This window comes from Schistocerca nitens, chromosome 2 (genome assembly GCF_023898315.1).
Source record: "Schistocerca nitens isolate TAMUIC-IGC-003100 chromosome 2, iqSchNite1.1, whole genome shotgun sequence".
In the NCBI taxonomy this organism is placed as follows: Eukaryota; Metazoa; Arthropoda; class Insecta; order Orthoptera; family Acrididae; genus Schistocerca; species Schistocerca nitens.
The window spans coordinates 1,008,967,849-1,008,989,847 of record NC_064615.1 but is presented as its reverse complement, the minus strand read 5'-3'; the positions used below and the strand labels follow the sequence as shown (position 1 = coordinate 1,008,989,847).

Below are 21,999 nucleotides of genomic sequence, written 5' to 3'. Positions count from 1 at the left end.
TCTCCACCTACGAGAATTTGATAGTAGTAGCAGCAACTTCTTTTGAGCGGGGAGTATTTTCAGAAGCGACACGTATAGAGCTCAAGAGGAGCGGAATTTTTATCAACGGAACTAAGTGTAACATAATAGGACCAACCTTCGACCTGCAAATGTCAATTTCTGGAGTCACACAACTGAGTCATAAGCAGCCACAGCTGTACCAGGTAAGTAGCCACTTTAGAATTTTTGCCAAGGCAGAAACTGACCTTGTTAAATCAAATTCTGGAGCCAGGTCTGTTGGGATCCGTAAACCAGTTCATTTTAGAGAAAGCGGGGCACATATCAGCCGAACAGCTTGTGCAACATGTCACTCAGTATAGGGAAAGGCAACGGCAGCTAACGATCATTTGAGCACCTCTGTGCCAAGTGTCATCGCAGCCTTAGCTTTGTTATGTGTTGTTTTTATTCCGATCAGGTGGAGAGCTAGTTCCAAGAGGGAACCAAAGGTTGGCCAAATCCCAGAGGATTGGATACCGAGGGTGTGAGACGAGTAGGTAAGGGGTTGATCAAGCATTGGTCGTCCAGTAAGGAATTTTTACGTTTACTTTCGTGTCATGGTTTTAACAGGGCACTAGACCACATTTAAGTTTTCCAGTAGTAAGGAAATATGCCATAGGTGCCACCCAAACAAATTAAGAGTTAATTAAAGGTCGACCCAGGGACCGGGTCTTTACGAAGAGGGGAATATGGAGCGGCACCACCGTTTAAAATGGGGCAAGTTAGTTTTGTGCGGTATTCTGAGCAAAAGTTACAGCCAGGTGCGGGCCGGATTTCAGTAAGTTACGCAGACCAGCAGTTGCGAAGGCAAATAGAGGCCATGGGGGCATAGAACTGGTGGAGAAGGCACACACAGCAGTTTGTATGACGCATGTTGCAGGCAGAAGGGCGGCACTGTCCAACCTAAGTGTTGTGCATACTGACGCGAAGTGGTGTATTGGCGAAACAGGGGTGCACAGCCAAGTATAAATAGATGTCATTTTCCAACGAAATTGATTCAAGTGTGGCAGCTCTCCTGGACGGTGAGTTGTGTCACACCACTGGCTACACGCAGCAACAGATGGGACGCCAGCATCCTAGTCCATGGTGTGTCGTTGGTTCGAGCCTCTGAGGCCAACGCAGGGTCTGCAGGCAGCCAGTGGTAGGCCACTCTGCGGCTCGCTACCGTGGGCAGTTGTCTTAGCTCCCGACACACGCCGGAGACATCCCGGGCGACAGATTCGGACGCCGGATCACGAGCAATTGCCGCCACGATCTCAGCTACGCCAGTGAGGAAGAAGCAGCAGTAGGAGCGGCCTACAGCTCCTGGCGGAGCAGTGCTGAGACAACAAGGACAGTGGCCGCTGAATCGGCTGCTGGTGCAGCCATCATGACATCATTGGAACTTAGCGGACCGGCCAAAGCCAGCACGACACAGCGTTGAGTTGCACAGGCCGCTGGGGTGTTTCCTCGGCATTGTGGGGCCCTGTGACACAGTCCAAGAGGAATGTAGGCACTGTAGTTAAAAAACAATAAACCACTTGGAAAGTTCTCGCTGAGTTTTAACATGGCACATTTTACTTCCTGGCTCCTCCCACTACATTTGGTGTCTTCCCGCTACATTTGGTCATCTTGATACATTCGGTGGCAGAAGTCGCCAAAACGATAGGTAGCAAAATTATCCATGAGTGGACCCAGCCCTCTGTCCATCACCTCATTATCACTCTGAGGTTAATGTTTTATCCCACACAGTTTTTCCTTCACGATAGTATATATCTAGGTACATATTAAACCGGAGACCCAGAAACGTCGGAGATGTTTCGTCCCGCCATAACTTTCGGTGGTCTCAGCCACGCAACAGGCCACAGCAGTCCACCCACCCCACCGCCGCCCCACACTGAGCCACGGGTCATTGTGTGGTTCGGCCCGCACTGAAATCCCCCTCCCCGTGAGCGCCTCATACCAGACGAGTGTAGCCCCGAATGTTTGGGTGATAGAATAACTATGGTGTACACGTACATGGAGACGGTATTTGTGCCGAATTGCCAAACACAATTCACGATGTAAGTAAAATGTACATCAAGCATGGCTGAAAATGATCAAGGGGCTTAGTAGGAGATAAGCATACGTGACACATATTGCACATATACATGTCTGATTCTCGACTATTTTCCACCATACGACACCGCAGAGGATGTTAAATTTATATGTGGTACTCAGCTGTGAGGCTTGATCTTAGTCCATGAAGTACGTTGACAAAATTATTGGCTCGCCGAGTGCCATTGCTGAGACGTTATGGACTCACTGAGCAGCACAAGTAAGAGACAAGTTGCACTTCATGCTTTTAAGAGTATTCCAAATCAAGTAAATAGGAGAAATAAATACGAAGGGATCGTTCTCGAAAGTTTTAGTGTTGTCGCCTTCTATCAACATATTCACCCTAGTGGTTGTGAGCAATCAGCTTTTTCAGCCTCACAGCGCTTCTTTCCAAATAGTAAGTAACCGGAAACCCTGTTTTTGGAACAATAGGTTCTCCTATACAGAAATTGCTCCATACTTTTGTTTCTTTTCGAACGACTTAATATGTTGAATAACTGACGTTAAGCTAGTGATCGTCGGGAATTTTGAAATTACGTTTCAAGTTCCTTGGAAGTCCCTAAGTGCTACCTTTATCATATACTTGATGAGTATAATATAGGTAGTTTTCTCTCTGTTTAAAGTATATCAGTGTTTATGACATCATATTTCCTGAAGTACGTGTAGTACAATGATATGATTTTTCCAGTACATTCAGCAGGTTGTGTCAGTACTTTAAGAGAAAAAAATTATGTATAGAGTTAGTAGCAAGCATTTAACAAATTAGGCCAATTCTACTGCATGAACAGTGAAAATGTAACAACCGATAAACCTTGTTTCATTAACCATTTTGTGTGGACGTCAGCTGGAAAAAGTTTGATAATGCTTTGCAATTATGTGTAAAGTTTGATCCAAGTCGCTAAGTGCTTTAATTCTCAAATAATGAAGGAATATAGTCTGGATATACGCGATCAGTACATTATGCTTCGTTTCACCATTAAAGATGTAGAGATAGAGATTCAGTTTACGTAGTAACAACATCAACGACTTTTTCTCTAGACTTCAGTGATCCTTTGCAACAAAAAATGTAGTATTAGTATGCTTAAATCAAATATACAATATGTGATCAAATGTATCCAGGCACGTGGCAGAAAATGACTTACAAGTTCGTGGCGCCTCCATCGGTAATGCTTTCAATATGGTGTTGCCACACCCTTAGCCTTGATGGCAGCTTCCAAATTCACAGGCGTACGTTCATTCAGGTGCCGGAAGGTTTCTTGGGGAATGACAGCCCATTCTTCATGGAGTGCTGCACTGAGGAGAGGTATTGATGTCGGTCGATGAGGCCTGGCACGGTCGGAGTTCCAAAACATCCCAAAGTTGTTCTGTTGGGTTCAGCTCAGGACTCTGTGCAGGCCAGTCCATTACAGGGATGTTACTATCGTGTAACCACTCCGCCACAGGCTGTGCATTATGAACAGGTGCTCGGTCTTGTTGAAAGGTGCAATCGCCATCCCCGACTTGCTCTTCAACAGTGGAAGCAAGAAGGAGCTTAAAAGATCAATTTAGGCCTGTACTGGGATAGTACCATGTAAAACAACAAGGGGTGCAAGCCCCCTCCATGAAAAACACGACCACACCATAAGACCACTGCCTCCGAATTTTCCTGTTGGCACTACACACGCTGGCAGATGACTTTCCCCGCGCATTCGCCGTCCCCACACCCTGCTACCTGATCGCCACATTGTGTACCGTCATTCGTCACTCCACACAACGTTTTTCCACTGTTCAATCGTCCAATGTTTACGCGCCTTACAACAAACGAGGCAGCGTGTGGCATTTACAGGCCTGATGTGTGGCTTATGAGCAGCCGCTCGATCATGAAATCCGTAGTTTTCTCACCTCCCGCCTAACTGTCATAGTACCTGCAGTGGATCTAGATACAGTTTGGAATTCCTGTGTAATGGTCTTGATAGATGTCTGCTTCTTATACATTACGACCCTCTTCAACTGTCGGCTGTCAGTCAACAAACGAGGTCGGCCTGAATGCTTTTGTGCTGTACGTGTCCCTTCTCGTTTCCACTTCACTATGACATCGGAAACAGTAGACCTAGGAATGTTAAACAGTGTGGAAATCTCGCGTACAGACGTATGACACAAGTGACACCCAATGACCTGGCCACGTTCGAAGTCCGTGTGTTCCGCGGAGTGCCCCATTCTGCTCTCTCACGATGTCTGATGACTACTGAGGTCGCTGATATGGAGTACCTGGCAGTAGGTGGCAGCACAGTGCTCATAATATGATAAACGTATGTATTTGGGGGTATCCGGATACTTTTGATCACTCAGTGTATGTAAATAATGATGTTAAAATAGCCGTTACGGTACTAAATGTTTCTTACGACTTGTTTGTTGTTGTTTGCAGCGTCACAGCGGTCGCTGCTCCAGTGATACAACCTGTGGGATTCCTGCCCGAAGAACTTCAGGATCTCGACCTGGCGAATTTTTATCCTCTTTCGCAACATGTGCTCGATTCGCCATTCGCATACATGGACTCAGCGTCTCTGCATTCAGCGCCGTTGGGTTTATCTCAGCCTGTACCAACAGTAACAGTTGTGGACTACGCACCAGATATTCAAATGAGGGAACTGGAAGCAAATTTTGGTCCTAAAGTTATAGTGCCGCTGATAGACTCCAGACCTAGGGATGTACTTTTACAACCTCGAATATCGGCTGAAACATCACAGCTCTCGTCTGATGAAGTGTCGACGGATGATAATGACGAGACAGATGTATCTATTGATATAGAAACAACATCCGAAGTTATAATAGATGATGAATATTTGATTCCACAAGAAGAGGAACTCTTATCAGAATATGGATATAAACCATTATCTGTTTCTGGGTCATTTGAAACTCCTGATAACACTCTACATCACTTGTACTCGCCAAATTTCTTGACACCTGGCTTAGGCGCTAAATACCCTCTGCCTTCTGACTTGACACTAGGATCACATTCTCCTGGAAGCGCTCATCTAAGGCCTTTTCTAGGTAACACAGCGTTTCCCTTAGGACATTATGTGACGACATATACAGTGGGTCCTATTCAAGGTGAGGCATATCCTCTTTCTATTCCTCTGAAACCAGGCCAGTCTTTATCAACACTTGGATTGTTAGGACAACCGCCTACTACTATTCACTCTCACACGCAGTTTCCCCCACAGCCTAAATATGACCTATCGTATCTCCCTATGTTTTCAGCCAATACTGTCGATTACTTTCAGATACCTCTTTCCCATTTTTCTGGAAATTCAAAATACCCTCTACTCTCTGCGCCCTATCAGTACATGAATTACGGTATTCCACCACAGCCTGTTGATTCACATACACTACATCCATCATATCCAACATACATGCCAACTTCATTTTCTTATGGTATGCACCTTCCAGCCTTGACACCACAAGGATATCAAGTGACATCAGTTGCATTTTCATCTCCACCATTCGAGGCATATCCTTTCACATCCAGTCCATATGCAGAGGATCCATCGTTGGCTGTCTCGTCTGTTCCCTCAATATTAAGTAATTATCAATTAGAACCACAAATCTCTTCTTCCAACTACTATCCTGGAAATTACTTTCAGTCTCCTCTTCCATTTTCTTCTGTAAACTCAAATAATCCTCTTTTAACTGCGGCCTATCAGTTCACAGACAACGATTTTGCATCACAACAATATCCGCTACTGTCTTCTGTCGTTGATTCATATACACCAAAATCATCATATCAAGGACAGCTTTCAGATGGGGCGCATTACCTTACCATGGCACCAGAAGGAAATCAAATGACTACGTTTGAATCTATGCCACCTGCGGCTTATGTTGTTAAATCCGATGCATATCCAAAGCATCCATCATCGGCTGTGACACCTGCTTCCCTAACATCAGGTAATTATCAATCAGAATCGCAAGGGTATTCTTCCAATCACTATCCTAGCGATTACTTTCAGTCTCCTCTTCCATTTTCTTCTGTAAACTCAAATAATCCTCTTTTAACTGCGGCCTATCAGTTCACAGACAACGATTTTGCATCACAACAATATCCGCTACTGTCTTCTGTCGTTGATTCATATACACCAAAATCATCATATCAAGGACAGCTTTCAGATGGGGCGCATTACCTTACCATGGCACCAGAAGTAAATCAAATGACTACGTTTGAATCAATGCCACCTGCGGCTTATGTTGTTGAATCCGATGCATATCCAAAGCATCCATCATCGGCTGTGACACCTGCTTCCCTAACATCAGGTAATTATCAATCAGAATCGCAAGGGTATTCTTCCAATCACTATCCTAGCGATTACTTTCAGTCTCCTCTTCCATTTTCTTCTGTAAACTCAAATAATCCTCTTTTAACAGCGGCCTATCAGTTTACAGATCGCGATTTTGCATCACAACAATATCCGCTACTGTCTTCTGTCGTTGATTCATATACACCAAAATCATCATATCAAGGACAGCTTTCAGATGGGGCGCATTACCTTACCATGGCACCAGAAGGAAATCAAATGACTACGTTTGAATCAATGCCACCTGCGGCTTACGTTGTTAAATCCGATGCATATCCAAAGCATCCATCATCGGCTGTGACACCTGCTTCCCTAACATCAGGTAATTATCAATCAGAATCGCAAGTGTATTCTTCCAATCACTATCCTACAGGTAATTATCAATCAGAATCGCAAAGGTATTCTTCCAATCACTATCCTAGCGATTACTTTCAGTCTCCTCTTCCATTTTCTTCTGTAAACTCAAATAATCCTCTTTCTACTGCGGCCTATCAGTTTACAGACCACGATTTTCCATCACAACAATATCCGCTACTGCCTTCTGTCGTTGATTCATATCAAGGACAGCTTTCAGATGGGGCGCATTATCTTACCATGGCACCAGAAGGAAATCAAATGACTACGTTTGAATCTATGCCACCAGCGGCTTATGTTGTAAAATCCGATAAAAATCCAGAGCATCCATCATCGACTGTGACACCTGCTTCCCTAACATCAAGTAATTATCAATCAAAACCACAAGGGTATTCTTCCAATAACTATCCTAACGATTACTTTCAGTTTCCTCTTTCATTTTCTTCTGTAAATTCAAATAATCCTGCGGCCTATCAGTTTACAGAAGACGATTTTCCATCGCAACAATATCCACTACTGTCTTCTGCCGTTGATTATACACCGAACCGATCATATGAAGGCTCGCTTTCAGACGGGGTGCATTCTCTTACCAAGGCATCAGAAGGAAATCCAATGTCTTCAACTAATTCTGAATCTCTACGATCAGCGGATTATCTTGTAAAATCCGATACATATCCAGAGTATTCATCGCTGGCTTTGACATCTGGTTCCCCCATATCAGGTAATTATCAATTAGCACCAAAAGCATCTTATTACTACTACAATACTCTACAGCCGGCCACATTTAATAGCACACACCGGTCGCGACGTGAGTCTACATATTCTAGGTCTTCTAGATCTCTAGACGCCACTCCTTTCTCGCTTCCGGCCTTTCCTTTTGGAACGTGTTCTTCTATGCCAGTTCCACAAGACCAGTACTTTCCACCACCAATGGAGCCTTCATTTACATCCCCACAACCTGTAGATTACCATTCTGATAAAGGTGTGCTTGGACACAACGAACCCACAAAAGGTGCCGATCTGGATTCATCTATGGAAATTGCGCCTGCTTCTCAACCAGTGCCACCAGTCACATCAAATTACCCTAGAGACACCCTCCTACCACTTGAATACCCATTGTCGGATTTCACAACTGATGATGGCGTTTACTATCCGTTGGGCTATACCCTTCCTTCTACACTAGCTGCAGTACCTCCACTACACTATACGGCAAATAACCCTCCACCAGCCCCTCTTACAGATCCATACTTTCTTCCTCAGGCTCTTGAAACATATTCACCTGTTCAGTATCTTATGGCTGATAACACATTTACAGCTGCTCCATACCCATACGCCTACGACATTCCTTCTGTAGGATACCCCTTGTCAGACTTCACAACTGATGATAGCATTTACTATCCGCCTGACTATACTCTTTCTTCCGTGCCAACCGCAGGATCTCCTCTAGGTTATGCTTCAGACTACCCCCTACCTCCTCCACTCACTGTACCTCATTTTCTTCCTCATTTTCGAGAAGGATATTCACCTGTAGAATATTTAGTGACTGATAACCCATTTACAGCTGCTCCATACCCATATGGCTACAACACACCCAGTTCAGGTCCAGTAAGTTATCCTGGAGATTACTTTGTACCATATCTGTACCCTGACAGCTTTTGGTATCCGTTCGATGTCACACTACCACCATCTTTCCCTGAAACACACATTCTATCTCCGTTTCTTGAAAACCAAACGCCTGTAGAGCATATACTGCCTGTTCACGCTACTGTGAATGCTGATACATACCCATCTGAGTACCACATTCCTCTTCTTCCAGCTGAATCATCTCAGTTAGGATATCCTGGAAACTACCTCCCACCACTTTCGTCTCTTGTAACACATACTCCTACCTCTCTCTTCGATGAGTATGGGCCAAAAGAAAATCTACCGGGTGGTTATGAATCTTCAAGTGCTCTACCATACATGACTGAAAATGAAATACTTCCTTATCCAGCAGGGGCATTTAATCCATTTGGGTATCAAGGAAGCTATTCTGAACAGCTCTTATCGCCAGCAGAAAATCTAATACAACCGTCTGTATTTACAGACTACCAGTTTCCAGTACTTCCAGACGCCACAAGCTTACAAAACACATTTGGAGTCTTCAACTTTGCACCTGTTGAAAAGCCTCCACCTGAGACTCATACTCCCTTTGGCCAACCTGTACCTCTTACATTATATCCATCTACGTTTACTCCACCATTGGCACCTACATCAGATTTGCCACCAATTTTAAATGCACTGTACCCTCAAGATTTTTCAGAGGTAGGGGTAGCTCCCCTATATTCTGACAGGCTTATGGCAAATCCTCCAACCTACCCCACAGGAAGCATATTGTTGTCTACAGATGACAGTAAACCGTGGACTGGACTTCCTTCCCCCTTTGGCCAATTTCTACCTCCGGCATCATATCCACCTATGTTTACTCCAGCACTGCCGCTTCCTCCATTTGGAGAAAACAGTTTCGCAACCCTTCTACCAAAAGAGTACTCGATACCTGTTGAGAATGATTACTTCCACAACACAAGCCCTCAAGGAACTAATTCGATGCAGTTCCTTCCAGCAACGTTCCCTTCTCCATTCAGTGTTTCTCCTTTCTCATCTACACTACCTGAGCCAGATTTAGGTCTGCTACCTCCTATATCAGATTTGCCACCAGTCTTAAATGCACTGTATCCTCAATATTTTTCATCGGTAGATCAAACTCCCCCATATTCTGACAGGCTTATGGCAAATCCTCCAACCGACCCCACAAAAAGTACGTTGCTATCATCAGATGCAAAGATTTTATCAGATGAGAACTTATACACACCACCTTCTGAACCATGTACATCGGAAACTTACAATACAGGATGCCATTCATCGCCACCTGTGGTACTATTGTTGACTTGTGATGGTCCTTCTACAGTGATGTCAGATGTAATGAGTTTACTTGGGAATCAAAGATCCTGGATTCTATACCACCCAGGAACTCAAGACTTACCGCTAAATACCCTTTTAGACTCGAATCCCAGCTCAGATTCCTTCCAAGAGATACTGTTGAAGCCACTGGAAGATACTCCACCAGAAACTCGGGTATTCCCAAATGTACATTTAGATTGGAGCTCACCTCCTGAAATATCCAAGTTCTCCCGGTCATCATCTGGATCTTATCCGTGGAATTACATTATCTAAGGCTTCAGCAACTACGTAAGTTGCTTGTAGTAGCCAAAATTTACTCTTAAAGGAGATACTATCTTAACCAGTCAAATTCACCATCAGAGCCTGGTCATTACGGAAAAGAAATCTGCATTAGTTATCAGATCTAGCTTTCCAAACACTTCGTATTTCATTTAGAATATTACATGCTGAATTACTGGGCTATCGTTTTTCTTCATGCACTTTGTAGTGTGTCTATATAATAACAAACGTTCGCAGTCTTAAGTTCTTTTAGAAGAGCCACAATGAAGAACGTCTCATTATTGGAGACACTTTGCTTCCCAATTACTCATATGTGTTTGATGTCTGAGTGTGAATTTTCTGATTCTTCACGCTGTCTTTAAAATATAATTTGCCGAACTATTAGGACATTGTTACTGTAGACGATACATAGACTACTTGTCGAAACCTACATTTTTTCAGGTTTCCAAAGTAGTGTCTACTCCATAAGGCCCATAAAGGCATAACAGTAAGCAAATGCACAACTGGATCAGATGTCAGAACCTAAAACTTTCTACGCTTCCTTCTCTCTTCCAAGTGTTATCTGCTCAACAGAGAGATCAGTTCAAAAATAGAAATAATCATTCTAGTATTCAAATGTTTTCCATCTGTCTAGACTGTTTCAAAAAAGATTGAGATATTTTTCTTTAGTTTCTGTAAGCAATTTAGCTCGGACTCCAGTGTTCATAGGAATGAAACTGTTCTGTTGCGAAGAGAGCAAGTATTTCTCACTTTTTGCTACAATATTATGAGCTCCACGTAGAAGCAAATGAGAAATACTGTACCTCTTCCCCAAGCAAAGTGTTTGCCACGCTAGACGACTTTTAATCTGAGTTTGAAACGTAATAATGTCAAGAACGTTATTGTTCTAATGAAACTAGTAGTACTGGCCTTAGGACGAAATAGTGCAATTCAATACTTCACAATCCAGATAGATTCAGAGTGGTAATTGAGACTTGAAAGTTGCTATCAGCAAAATTAGATATCACTAGATATTTGTGTTATCATCACTATCTTCAAACAGTTCTCAAGCGTTGTAACATACTGAAAAGGTTAATAATCAGCTTAAGGGACTCATGAAGATAATCATATAAACATAGTGCAATTACAAACAAAAACTGATTAACTTTACGATGTGTTTACTATCTCAACTGCTGTTGGTTGTACAATTATTTTAATATAGATTACTGTACGAAATAATTACTGTCCATCACAAAAAATTATTAAAACGATTTACTTCCTCCCATATTGTTACTTTTCTCTAAGATTTACAATATTCTGAAGCGTTTAGAATCAGTAAGTATATTTACCTTTATCTTTTTGTTGACAAACCGAAAACCAATAGTCAAATTATTCCATCAATTCTATTAGTAATATTCAATCGAAAAGAACAGACTTAAAGACTGATGTAAAATTATGATGGCAATGGTGAGTTTTCTATTTGAAGTGTATGGATTTCTTTGATTCTAGTGCTCTTTTTTCCGAATACGCCTATCATTCAGCTATCATGTTTAAATATTCAACAAAAACATAACTGCTTAAACATATTTTACTAAATTTATTGACTCTCTTCAACTGTAACGTGATCTGGCCGTGAGAGAATGGGAGGGATAAGGAACTAAGTCTGTTTTCGGTTAAATGTATTTCTTTGGAGAATAGAAGGCGGACACTGAACCAGTTACAGAAAGCAGAAGTTTCGAAGTTGTCGTCATTAAAGAGCTTGGAATTCGATCACTTCAGTTCTAGAAGGGGTTGTTCTTGATTATGTTTTTTTTAAATCTTTGGATAGAGGAATTCATTCATTAAAAGCTGTAAAGTTGATAGAATCTTGGCAGCTGACAATTTCTACCTCAAAACGGTCTTTCCGCTAAAAATGTGTATCTATTCACAAATCACATAATAAATTAAACAGTAACAAAATATTACTATCTGGAATTTGCTGAGGTCATTTTGAGACTGGGTGCTAGTGTCTGATGCATTAATTGTGTAATTCAGAAAGAAATCACTTCATGTTAACTTACACTTGGTAGCTCGATAACTGCTATTCAGATTCTTTCGTTTGTACACAAAGCGCGACTGTGCCATGTTTGGTACTGTGAATACTTTTCTTGTAACCCAAAAATGTCTCACTTTTATTGAATAACTGGACACTGCTATTTTCTTGTTGATGTAAGGAATTTCGGAAGCAAACTGACGATGAATGAAGTATAACTAAATTATATTACAAAATATACCACTATTTTTCGAAAATGGTGTGTCACTTTATTTTAAAAATAACCTGAAACCGTATAACTCGACGCATAAAAAGATGGATTATGATGACAGAAGCACATTCATTGAAACAGTACATCAAAGACTGCTGCAAGCATATTTTGATAAGAGTGTGTATTGCACACTATTCTAGCAACACTTTCTCAACATCTGATTTGCTGAATTTGCGCAAAATTTCGCAAATGTTTACTTACCTCCTGTGTGTTCATTTATAAGTGAAAAATGGAACACATAACTGAATGAAACCATCCAATAAAGTTTTACTGGTGATGTGTTATCAAGCCTACTGCTCAAAATTGTTGGCTGATTGAACATACTGTTGGGTGCATTACAATAAGCTTTGCAATACATTACTGCCTTACGATGCCCCTTTTTAAGAATGAGTGAGAAGCCTAAAATGACAGCAGAATTTATTAATCCAAGGGAACAAATAAAAATGACCTAAAAACTTCACAATTTACCCAATTTGGTCACAATCATGGGAAATGAGAATGATTTGTAAATAAATTATTCGGTAAATTCTCATATTTTTAAGAAATTCAGTAATAAAATAAAAGAACTGTTCAATAGGGAAGATAATCTTAAAACAATTAAATAATTCTTGCTCTTTCTGTGCAAACACAACTTTTACACCAAACTAATTACTTTGGATGTAACTTAGTCGTAATTGATACAATCACATTGTGACTGAATATTATATTCGTAAGGCATCTGACGCTTTCGATAATTTAATGTGAGAACCTAACTACAGTCAGTAGCATATGAAAACATATGGAAACAGTCATGGTGGCTGCGATGCATATATTCTAAAACTTTTTTCATGATGCAGTTGGGTATAAATGCTGCAAGGCTTGTCTAACTTAGAAACGTTATTTCGCCTACTTTTACAATTTTCTCCATATAACTGCCATAAGCTATAATAATTAGAGTATACTACTATGGTAATTGCACTTGACAGGGTGAACATTCCTTAACTATGTTAATGTAGGGCATGGTTTGTCAACAAGGAAACTTTTATTGGCTTGCAGTGGAATACATAACCTGGCTTACTTTGTTCCTAAATCGTGAGGAACAGGTTACCGACTTACTGCTGTTCCTGTTCCTGCTGTGCTTCATGATCCGCAGTTTTATAGGAACTATAAGCAGAATTATTGCTCTTTGCAGATGACTTGAGGCTAGTTGTCCAGAAAATTAGAGAAGCATGCACAGTAGAAATATTAAATGATATTTCTTTGTAATAATTAAATAATATTGGTTTATCATTAATTTACGAAAAGATAGTGTTCGTCAAGCTGTTTTCTAGTCTGAAAATATCCCACCATTGATGAATATAGTTTACTTGCAAGAAATAATGATGAAAATGGAAATTTCTAAAGCCTTTAGTGAAATTTATATATTCTTTAAAGTGACATCTTATGAAAAGTACACATGGAAAAAGGATATTGCGATGTAGCTATAACATTTCCTGTATTAGAATAACAGTAATCTTTGAACATGTAGAAATCAGTAATTAAATTTATTTAGGACCAGTTAATTCATTTATGTTCCGAATGACTACATATTTATATAACTTTTCATGCACACGAAAACTAAACGAAAGGAATTAATCGGAATGGTGGATAGGATTAAACATGTACAAATTTTGGGCGTCACTTTAGGAAAATGAAGATATTAATCGTAGTTTTACAGCAGCCTTCTTTCAATGCAAATAACTGTCAACAGTTCAATTTACTTTCAGAGTTACTGAGATGTTAGGAAAAGGGATACTAGAAGCGAATGTTAGTACCATTGTCCTGTAAACAGTATCCCTGTGACACAGGGATCCATGCAGTACAGAGATGCAGACCCATTTGACAATCACTTATACAGAAAGAAAATAGCTGACAACAGAAATGTTTCCAAATAACAATTAAAGATTTTTCCCCCTAACAACTGCTTGTGTGCTGCAGATCAATTGAAGTAAGTAATCACAAACCTATAAATGGTAAGAGCTGCACCTATGTAATTTTTGAGTCAAGGATATGGTAAACTGGGAGCCCCTAATTAGATGTAACTAGATATGATAGCATCCAACCAGGTATATCAGGAATCAAGACGTGCAGACTCAGGAACGTTAGTCTCCATTAGGTAGCCACCTTGAGGGAGCGCCTTTTGGGGGATAAATATGGATGGTCTGCTAACCAACCCCCACAGAAAATACTGTATGAGAGGTAATTACTATCCTAACTGGATTTCATAGATTTAGAGGAAGGTTTCGCCTCAGCTTGAACAAACTGCATAAAAAGTCTTTCAAAAACAAGACATTGATTCAACCTGTACAGAAGGAATCTGTATATCAATACTGGAGCTTCCATTAGGCATCGTCAGGGTTTCCCGACAATCAATAATCACCAAATATGTTCTCAAAGATACTAGAGGTAGTTCCCAGATCCTTAAACTGGAACTTACAGCAATGAAACATGGACTTAAAATGGGATAACCATTAATAAATTAAGAGATTTTAAGTTAGAAATAGTAATGTCTTGTTGGTATTTACTGGGAAGAACAACATAAAACGAACATATCGATCAAGGAACAGGCTGAAATAGGAGATATTATTATGACTGTAAACGAATGTGAAACAGAGGTGACGAACTAGGCGAACGAGTGATAAAAGGAGCATGGAAATTGTTCGCAGCTTCCAGAAGGTAAGAAAAGAAAATGACCTAATGCAATGACTATGACCTAATACAGAGCTGATGGATAACGTTACTGAACATAGAAGGGCTACAGTTAAACTTTCCATCGCGATTACTTCATGCGATCTCTGCTTTTATGACACCAGGGTGTTAATCCTCAAGGAATATGTGACGGAATTTTATCAGTTTAGGGCTTAATACTCCCTTTAACTCTCTGTTTTCACTATACGTTCATAACTAATTGCAATGAACAAGGTTAAACAACTGTCAAAATAAATTAATATATCATTTGTTTAACATAGTTGTTCCTGCTGATTTGAGTAATTGTTTTTCACTAAGTTACGTCATGACAAATGAAAAATATACCTATTTTCAGCCCATGACGGTCGAGCCCACATCGATTTGAATAGTATTTTACTGGACACTGTCCAACAACGTTAATGTGATCGCCCGTCAGAAGCGGGATGAGCAGAAATAAGTTCAATGAGATACTTGAAGATGGTGACCTGTGCTAGTCCTCTCTGTTGAGGATCCGTGGTGCGAACAACCTGATCAGTGGGTCAGACAGATTCGCGATTGGGTTTTAATCCGGGCAGTTCGGTGGCCAGAGAAGGACGGTAAACTTAACTTGGTGCTTTTCGAACCGCGTATACATGGTGAGGCAGCTTAGTCATAACACCCCTTGTATCTCCCCAATCGTAAGAGATACAAAGCTGCCGTTTGGACAGTGAACTCCAGGGGCAGGGGCTACGTTTTATGTTTGTGCTAGTTTTTATTAAAGTGATATGAGGCCATCTTTGGTTTTTTTAATGGAACCTTATGTTAAATTTTAGCGTAACATGATGGGCTTAAAAAGACGGTTTCAAATAGCGTATATCATAATATTTAGGCTAATAGTTTTTGAGACACAGATATGTTCTCTTATCCTGTTCGCCCGCCGAAGCGGCGTTGTCCAATGCGACCTTTCCTGTTGTGTAGAGTACATGGTAAACATCGCGAATCCGTCCTTACAACCAACACGCCCATTTACCCGACAATAGTAATACATACTGCGATATTTTGCTCATAAATTAACTAATGATGTCGCGCAATTATTATTCAGTTATTTGACAGCTGTGACACCAAAATAGTAGACAACATACAGTATTAAAATACCAAAAGATGTTAATACATTTTAAGAAACAGAAATATAAATGTAAATGAGGAGTCCCTTATTGGTCACAATTATTACGTGTGTATTTGTTTTTTATTTGAAAATATTTATTATTGATCACAATGCGAAGCAAATACACACAAAGATGCAAAATACATATTGTACACGATACAAAACTTTACTGAAACATGTGCTCAAAGTACTTCCCCTGTGCTGCAATGCACATTTGTATCACCATTTGAATGATTTGTGGACGACTGCGAGGGTGTCACGTGAGATATCAGCACACGATTCGATGATACGTTGCTTCATATCGTCTGGCGTAGTTGGTATTTGAGCATACACTTTATGTTTGATTGCTCCCCACAGAAAAAAATCAAGAGGGGTCAAATCAGGAGACCAGGCTGGCCACTTCACTTCAGCACGTCGTCCTATCCAACCACCCGGGAACTTTTCATTTAACAGCTCTGTAGCCACACGGGAAGAGTGAGCAGGACAGCCGTCATGTTGGAACCACATGCACTGACGCGTAGTTAGTGGTTCCTCTTGCAGCAAAATGTGCAGAACGTTTCACAGGAACAGTGCATAGTTATTGCCATTTAGTATACCCGGAATGACGTACGGCCCCACAATGACATTTCCGACGATGCCCTACCACACGTTAACACTTCACTGTGGATGATGCTGTACCTGTCGAAGCCAATGAGTGATCTCTATTGACCTGTAATGCATATTATGCATATTCACATTACCGTGGTTGGTGAAAGTCGCTTCATTAGTAAAAAGCAACCGTTGAAAAAACGTTGGATCATCTTATAGGCGCTGCAGAGCAAACCGGCAAAATGTCTGGCGCCGTTCTAAACCCACACCGGAGAGTGCTTGATACAATGAGAGGTGAAACCGGTGAAATCTATGCGTGTGCAATATGCGTAGAACACTTCTCTGACTTACACATTCCGAGGCGGTACGTCGCGACGAAACAGTAGGGTCGTTATGCGCCTACGCTCTTCATGTACCTCGCCAGTTGCAATTTTCTACCTTGTCCTCTATATGGCGTTCCATGATTCCGATTCAAGTAGTTCTTGCAAATACGTGCAAGAAGCTGGGGCGTAGGACGCCCACGATCAGGATACAGCTCTCCATATCGCTTTATTGCTCTAACAGTATTTTTTCTGATATCACCATACACTAGAAGCATATCTAACTTTTCATCTTTTTCTTTTTAAAATTCAGTCTTGATCACACCACGTATGTTACAAGAACATAGGTGACCGGTTTCGAGTCATATCACATGACCATCATCAGACCCATGGCATCTTTCGAAGATGGTAGGTGGAGCACTCTTCTCAGTTGCTGTGATGTTGTGTGTGGAATCATAACATTCTTAGCATGTGTAGGCGGTAGCGACAACTCATTTGACAACATAATATATGTGTTAAGCACTTTCTTGTTGACAAATTTAAACGTCCACGTCTCGATCCTTTACCATGACCTTTATTTTACAACATTTCTACGATACTGGGGATGAGATCCTACAAGATTTCTCTCATAGGAACACAGGGCATTAATTCACCTAAAAAGCACACACAAGTGGTGTTAAACAGCATCCAACAGTCAAACATGTATATCTTAAGTCCTGTACTGGTAGGAGCCTTTGACATTTTAGTAACACATATTACTAGAGTTATGGTTTTAGCAGTATTTTCCTCTCTAGCCTCATTCAAGATTTTCAGAAAAATTCTACTATTAAAACATGCAGCCAAGTTGAGTCTACACAGAAAGACACAAAAATGTTATGACGACATATGCTTTAAAATTGACTTTCGTTGTGAATCAGAGCAATTAATAAGTTTGATTATTTTGTGTGTAGACTGTATGCAGTGATTTTTTTACTGTGTGTTTAATGGTGAACGCGTGTGTATAGCGTATGCTACCGCAACTGGTGCTGTTTAATAATACATGGGAGGGTCGCATAAGGCTACACACAACATATTCGCTGCAACTTCTTATCACTGGCAAGTATTATTATTTTTGATACTTTTAAGGTTTTATGTGTTCAGGTGCACGATAGATAAATTACTCTGGAAGTCTATATAAACGAAAATCAATTAGTAACAGCTCGGTATGAAGCACCTTAATCTTTCGCTTTTAGAAATATCTCTGGGTTGAAGTAGAATGTCTTTTCACACCAATAACAATTGGTGGAGGGACATCTTTTGCATGGAACACATGTTATTACTTAAAGCAGAGTACGTTCTTACCTGCGAAAATCTCGTTGCTTGAATAAAAGACAGCCGTCAAGCGGTAACCAGAGAAATCTGTTTCGCGAAATGAATTAATTTAAGAAATTAATTCTAACCCATCTCTCTTTTGCTGGAAAAAGAATCTACCAATAAAGTAATTACAACTCGCGCTGTACCGCAAGTAATTAATCTCTCAAAAGATTTACAGTTAATTTTTCATACGTGTAGGGATGCTACCGCAACTCAAATAAGTTGTTTGGTTATGCATAACATATTTACTAGAAATGTGTTACATGGTACATACGTCTCCATCCATGTGCTTCTCATAGAAAGATTCGGTCCAGAGTAAAATAATTATAAAAGTCTATTTCTATTGTTCTCAGTGTTCGCAGTCCATTTACTAAAAACATATGTTATGTTGAAATTGCGATGTTGCTTTTCATACACATCACGGTGAGATAATTATATTTTTACGTAGTCATTTTTACATAGAATAACAGTTCGTTCTAGTACTTTCATATCAGCCATAGATAAATGTTTCTCATTCCCTGGAATGACTGGACCACAATTATATGCTCTTTTGTGGACAGGCATTCCACACGTACTGTCCGTTAATTAGTCTCGCCACAGATTGTCACAGTGCAAACGTAAATACAAAATTTCATAACTCTTTGTTACGTGAACACTCTTACATCAGTTGTGAGTTCGTAATCTTATTTGTTTTACCCTATTATTAATTAATCAGTGCAAACATCGTTTTCAGATACAGTGTTTCACATTTACATTGGGTCTGCAATAGCATCAAAGAATCAGTTCACCAAGCATTGTTAGCTAGACACGATTACATTGATTATGAGTGACACTGGTTATGAGTTCGATATTGTGTATAAAAATTCATCAGTTAGTATTTAATGGCAGCTATTACGTAAGGTTTTTGCATCGTTATTTGCTATTGCTTGCGCGTTGTATCAATGTCAGTTGGACCATTTCTCACTATACTAGAGCTACTAATGAATAGAGTCTCGTGAAGTTTAACATTTGTTAACTCCTCCATTCGGGTTACAGGCAGTGGGAAAACCCGAGGATGACAGAAAAACCAGCCCGGAATCTACAGGCAGTTCCCATCTGAGTATTCGCACAATAATTACCCATTCAGTAACAAACTACAAAATTAAATGTAAGCGTAGGCTTCCGCGGCCGTTGTCTTCTTCAATAAAATTCTTCAGGGTATCAGACCGCATCATCATAATTTAAAATGCGCCAACGTTTCGGCCAGCGTTGCAGCTAGCCTTCATCAGGGCCTTACGTTAACTGCTAAATGAACACTTGGTTCCTTAAATAGCTGCACGAGAAAACCGTGTCGTTACTTGATTGGCTGTAAAAGGAGGAGGAGGAGGGGTGAAAGGTATGCTTTATTGGTGTTTCCTTTATTATCTATCATTGGCTGAAATAGCTGTTTTCTATTGGTCTTTATATTAATCCACCCCATTGGAGGAGACGGACGAATAGCGAACAGGTGATGGCTGTGACGTCACACTGTTTCCATGCCGTCCAGAAGCCGGCTGCGGCGTGCCATTGCTTTGTGTGCTCGCGACCACTACTGGCAAAATTCTACGAAAAGCCGACATCAAACCAATTTTCCGAAGCAGAAACAAAATATCAGACATGCTCGGTTCTACCAAGGATGCAGTTGACAAACTACACACAGCTGGCGTGTATGAAATTGGTTGTGCGTGTGGATTAGTCTACATAGGTGAGACGGGACGTCCGATTAGCACAAGGCTCTCGGAACATGAAAGATATATCCGCCTGAAACAACACACCAAGTCAGCAGTGGCGGAACACCGAGACGAGTGCGGGAAACCAATATTTTTTCAAGAAGCCCGCGTCCTGGCGAAACAGCCTCTCACTTTCAAAAGAAAGATTAGAGAGGCGATAGAAATAGCCAAAAGACCCGCCAACATGAATAGAGAGGACGGGTACAAGCTTCCGTGGTCTTGGCTGCCTGCAATAGCAGGGCTACGGAGCGGCGGCAGAGCCGTGGCGGCCCATGCAGACACGCGGAGAGCCGCAGTAGTGGTCGCGAGCACACAAAGCAATGGCACGCTGCAGCCGGCTTCTGGACAGCATGGAAACATGTGACGTCACAGCCATCACCTTTTCGCTATTCGTCCGTCTCCTCCAATGGGGTGGATTAATATAAAGACCAATAGAAAACAGCTATTTCAGCCAATGACAGATAATAAAGGAAACACCAATAAAGCATACCTTTCACCCCTCCTCCTCCTCCTTTTACAGCCAATCAAGTAACGACACGGTTTTCTCGTGCAGCTATTTAAGGAACCAAGTGTTCATTTAGCAGTTAACGTAAGGCCCTGATGAAGGCTAGCTGCAACGCTGGCCGAAACGTTGGCGCATTTTAAATTATGACGATGCGGTCTGATACCCTGAAGAATTTTATTGAAGTAGAAAATTAAAGTTATTAACAACATTTATAAAATTGACACTACGAAGTTTTTGTGACACTTTGGTTTCAAAACACCAGTACAGATATATGTTTGTTAAAAGAAGTCGTTGCAACTGTTTTCGTAATACTGTTCTCTCGATCTCAAGAATGCAAATGTGTGGAATAGTTCTCGAAAAATTAGGGGATAAACTGTTTATGTGTAATGGGTAACCAGATGTGTTGGGGAAGTTTTTTTGTTTTTCCCAAAGTGAAATACAAACAAATATCAACTCCGATGACAAGATGAGGCGATAACCCCTGGTGTTGCGCTGTGACTCTGGCGCATTACACGGCATGTGCTACCGTCTGCCTTGGAGACAGGAAGGTAACATGTCTCATAAAGTTTGACCCACATATGGTAAAAATGGAAATGAGCGTTTGGCGTCATTGGCCGGGAGGCCCCTTATGGGACAGGTCCGGCCGCCATGGTGCAGGTCTCATTACATTCGACGGCACATTGGGCGACCTGCGCGCCGGATTGGGATGAAATGATGATGAAGACAACACAACACCCAGTCTCTGAGCGGAGGATAATCCCCGACCCAGCCGGGAGTCGAACCCGGGCCCCTTACGACAGCGGTATCAATAATTACATTCACGGAGATGCCTTATATGTTTCTTTTGATTGCGGCTTGTGCTAGCATAGTGTTGAGCTAAGCGCTGTTTCTCGGATTGGCACATAGTTCTTCTTTCAGATCCCACTGTTCATTCCCTCCGCCACACACCGTCAGGTGGCTTGCGCAGTATGGATGTAGATGTAGATGTATCTAACCATGGATACATTTACGAATGGATTGCCCCCAATTCAGAAGGCTTACATTGGTAGTGTGGAGTTTGACGCTTGTGGTGATGTACTTGGTTGCGGATCATCCACCAGTTCTACTATTCTGACACTATGAGACCGCTGCATCTGTTGCGGTACCTGATTCTGTAGCAGCAGCTACTGTCGTTGTTGATTAAGAGCTGTCATTGGTACACCACTAACGTTATTCACAGGATGTTTCTTACCCTGTGGTGTTTTGTTTCTCATCTCCATCATACTCTTTAATTGAAATGAGGCATTGTAGCCCCCTCCATTTCTCCTCTTTCTATTAAAATTGATGCTCCTGTTCATAAC

General features: G+C 41.1%; 1 protein-coding gene across 1 annotated transcript; it reads left to right on the top strand.

Moving 5' to 3' along the window:
- The first annotated feature begins 7,688 nt into the window (after nucleotides 1-7,688).
- On the top strand, nucleotides 7,689-10,007 carry LOC126235502 (uncharacterized). Its single transcript, XM_049944221.1, has one exon. The coding sequence runs from the start codon at nucleotides 7,689-7,691 to the stop codon at nucleotides 10,005-10,007; it is 2,319 nt and encodes a 772-aa protein (XP_049800178.1).
- The last annotated feature ends 11,992 nt before the right edge of the window (nucleotides 10,008-21,999 follow it).

Coding starts and splice junctions, on each gene's coding strand:
- LOC126235502 (XM_049944221.1), top strand. CDS start 7,689: ATGCCAGTTCCACAAGACCAGTACTTTCCACCACCAATGGAGCCTTCA.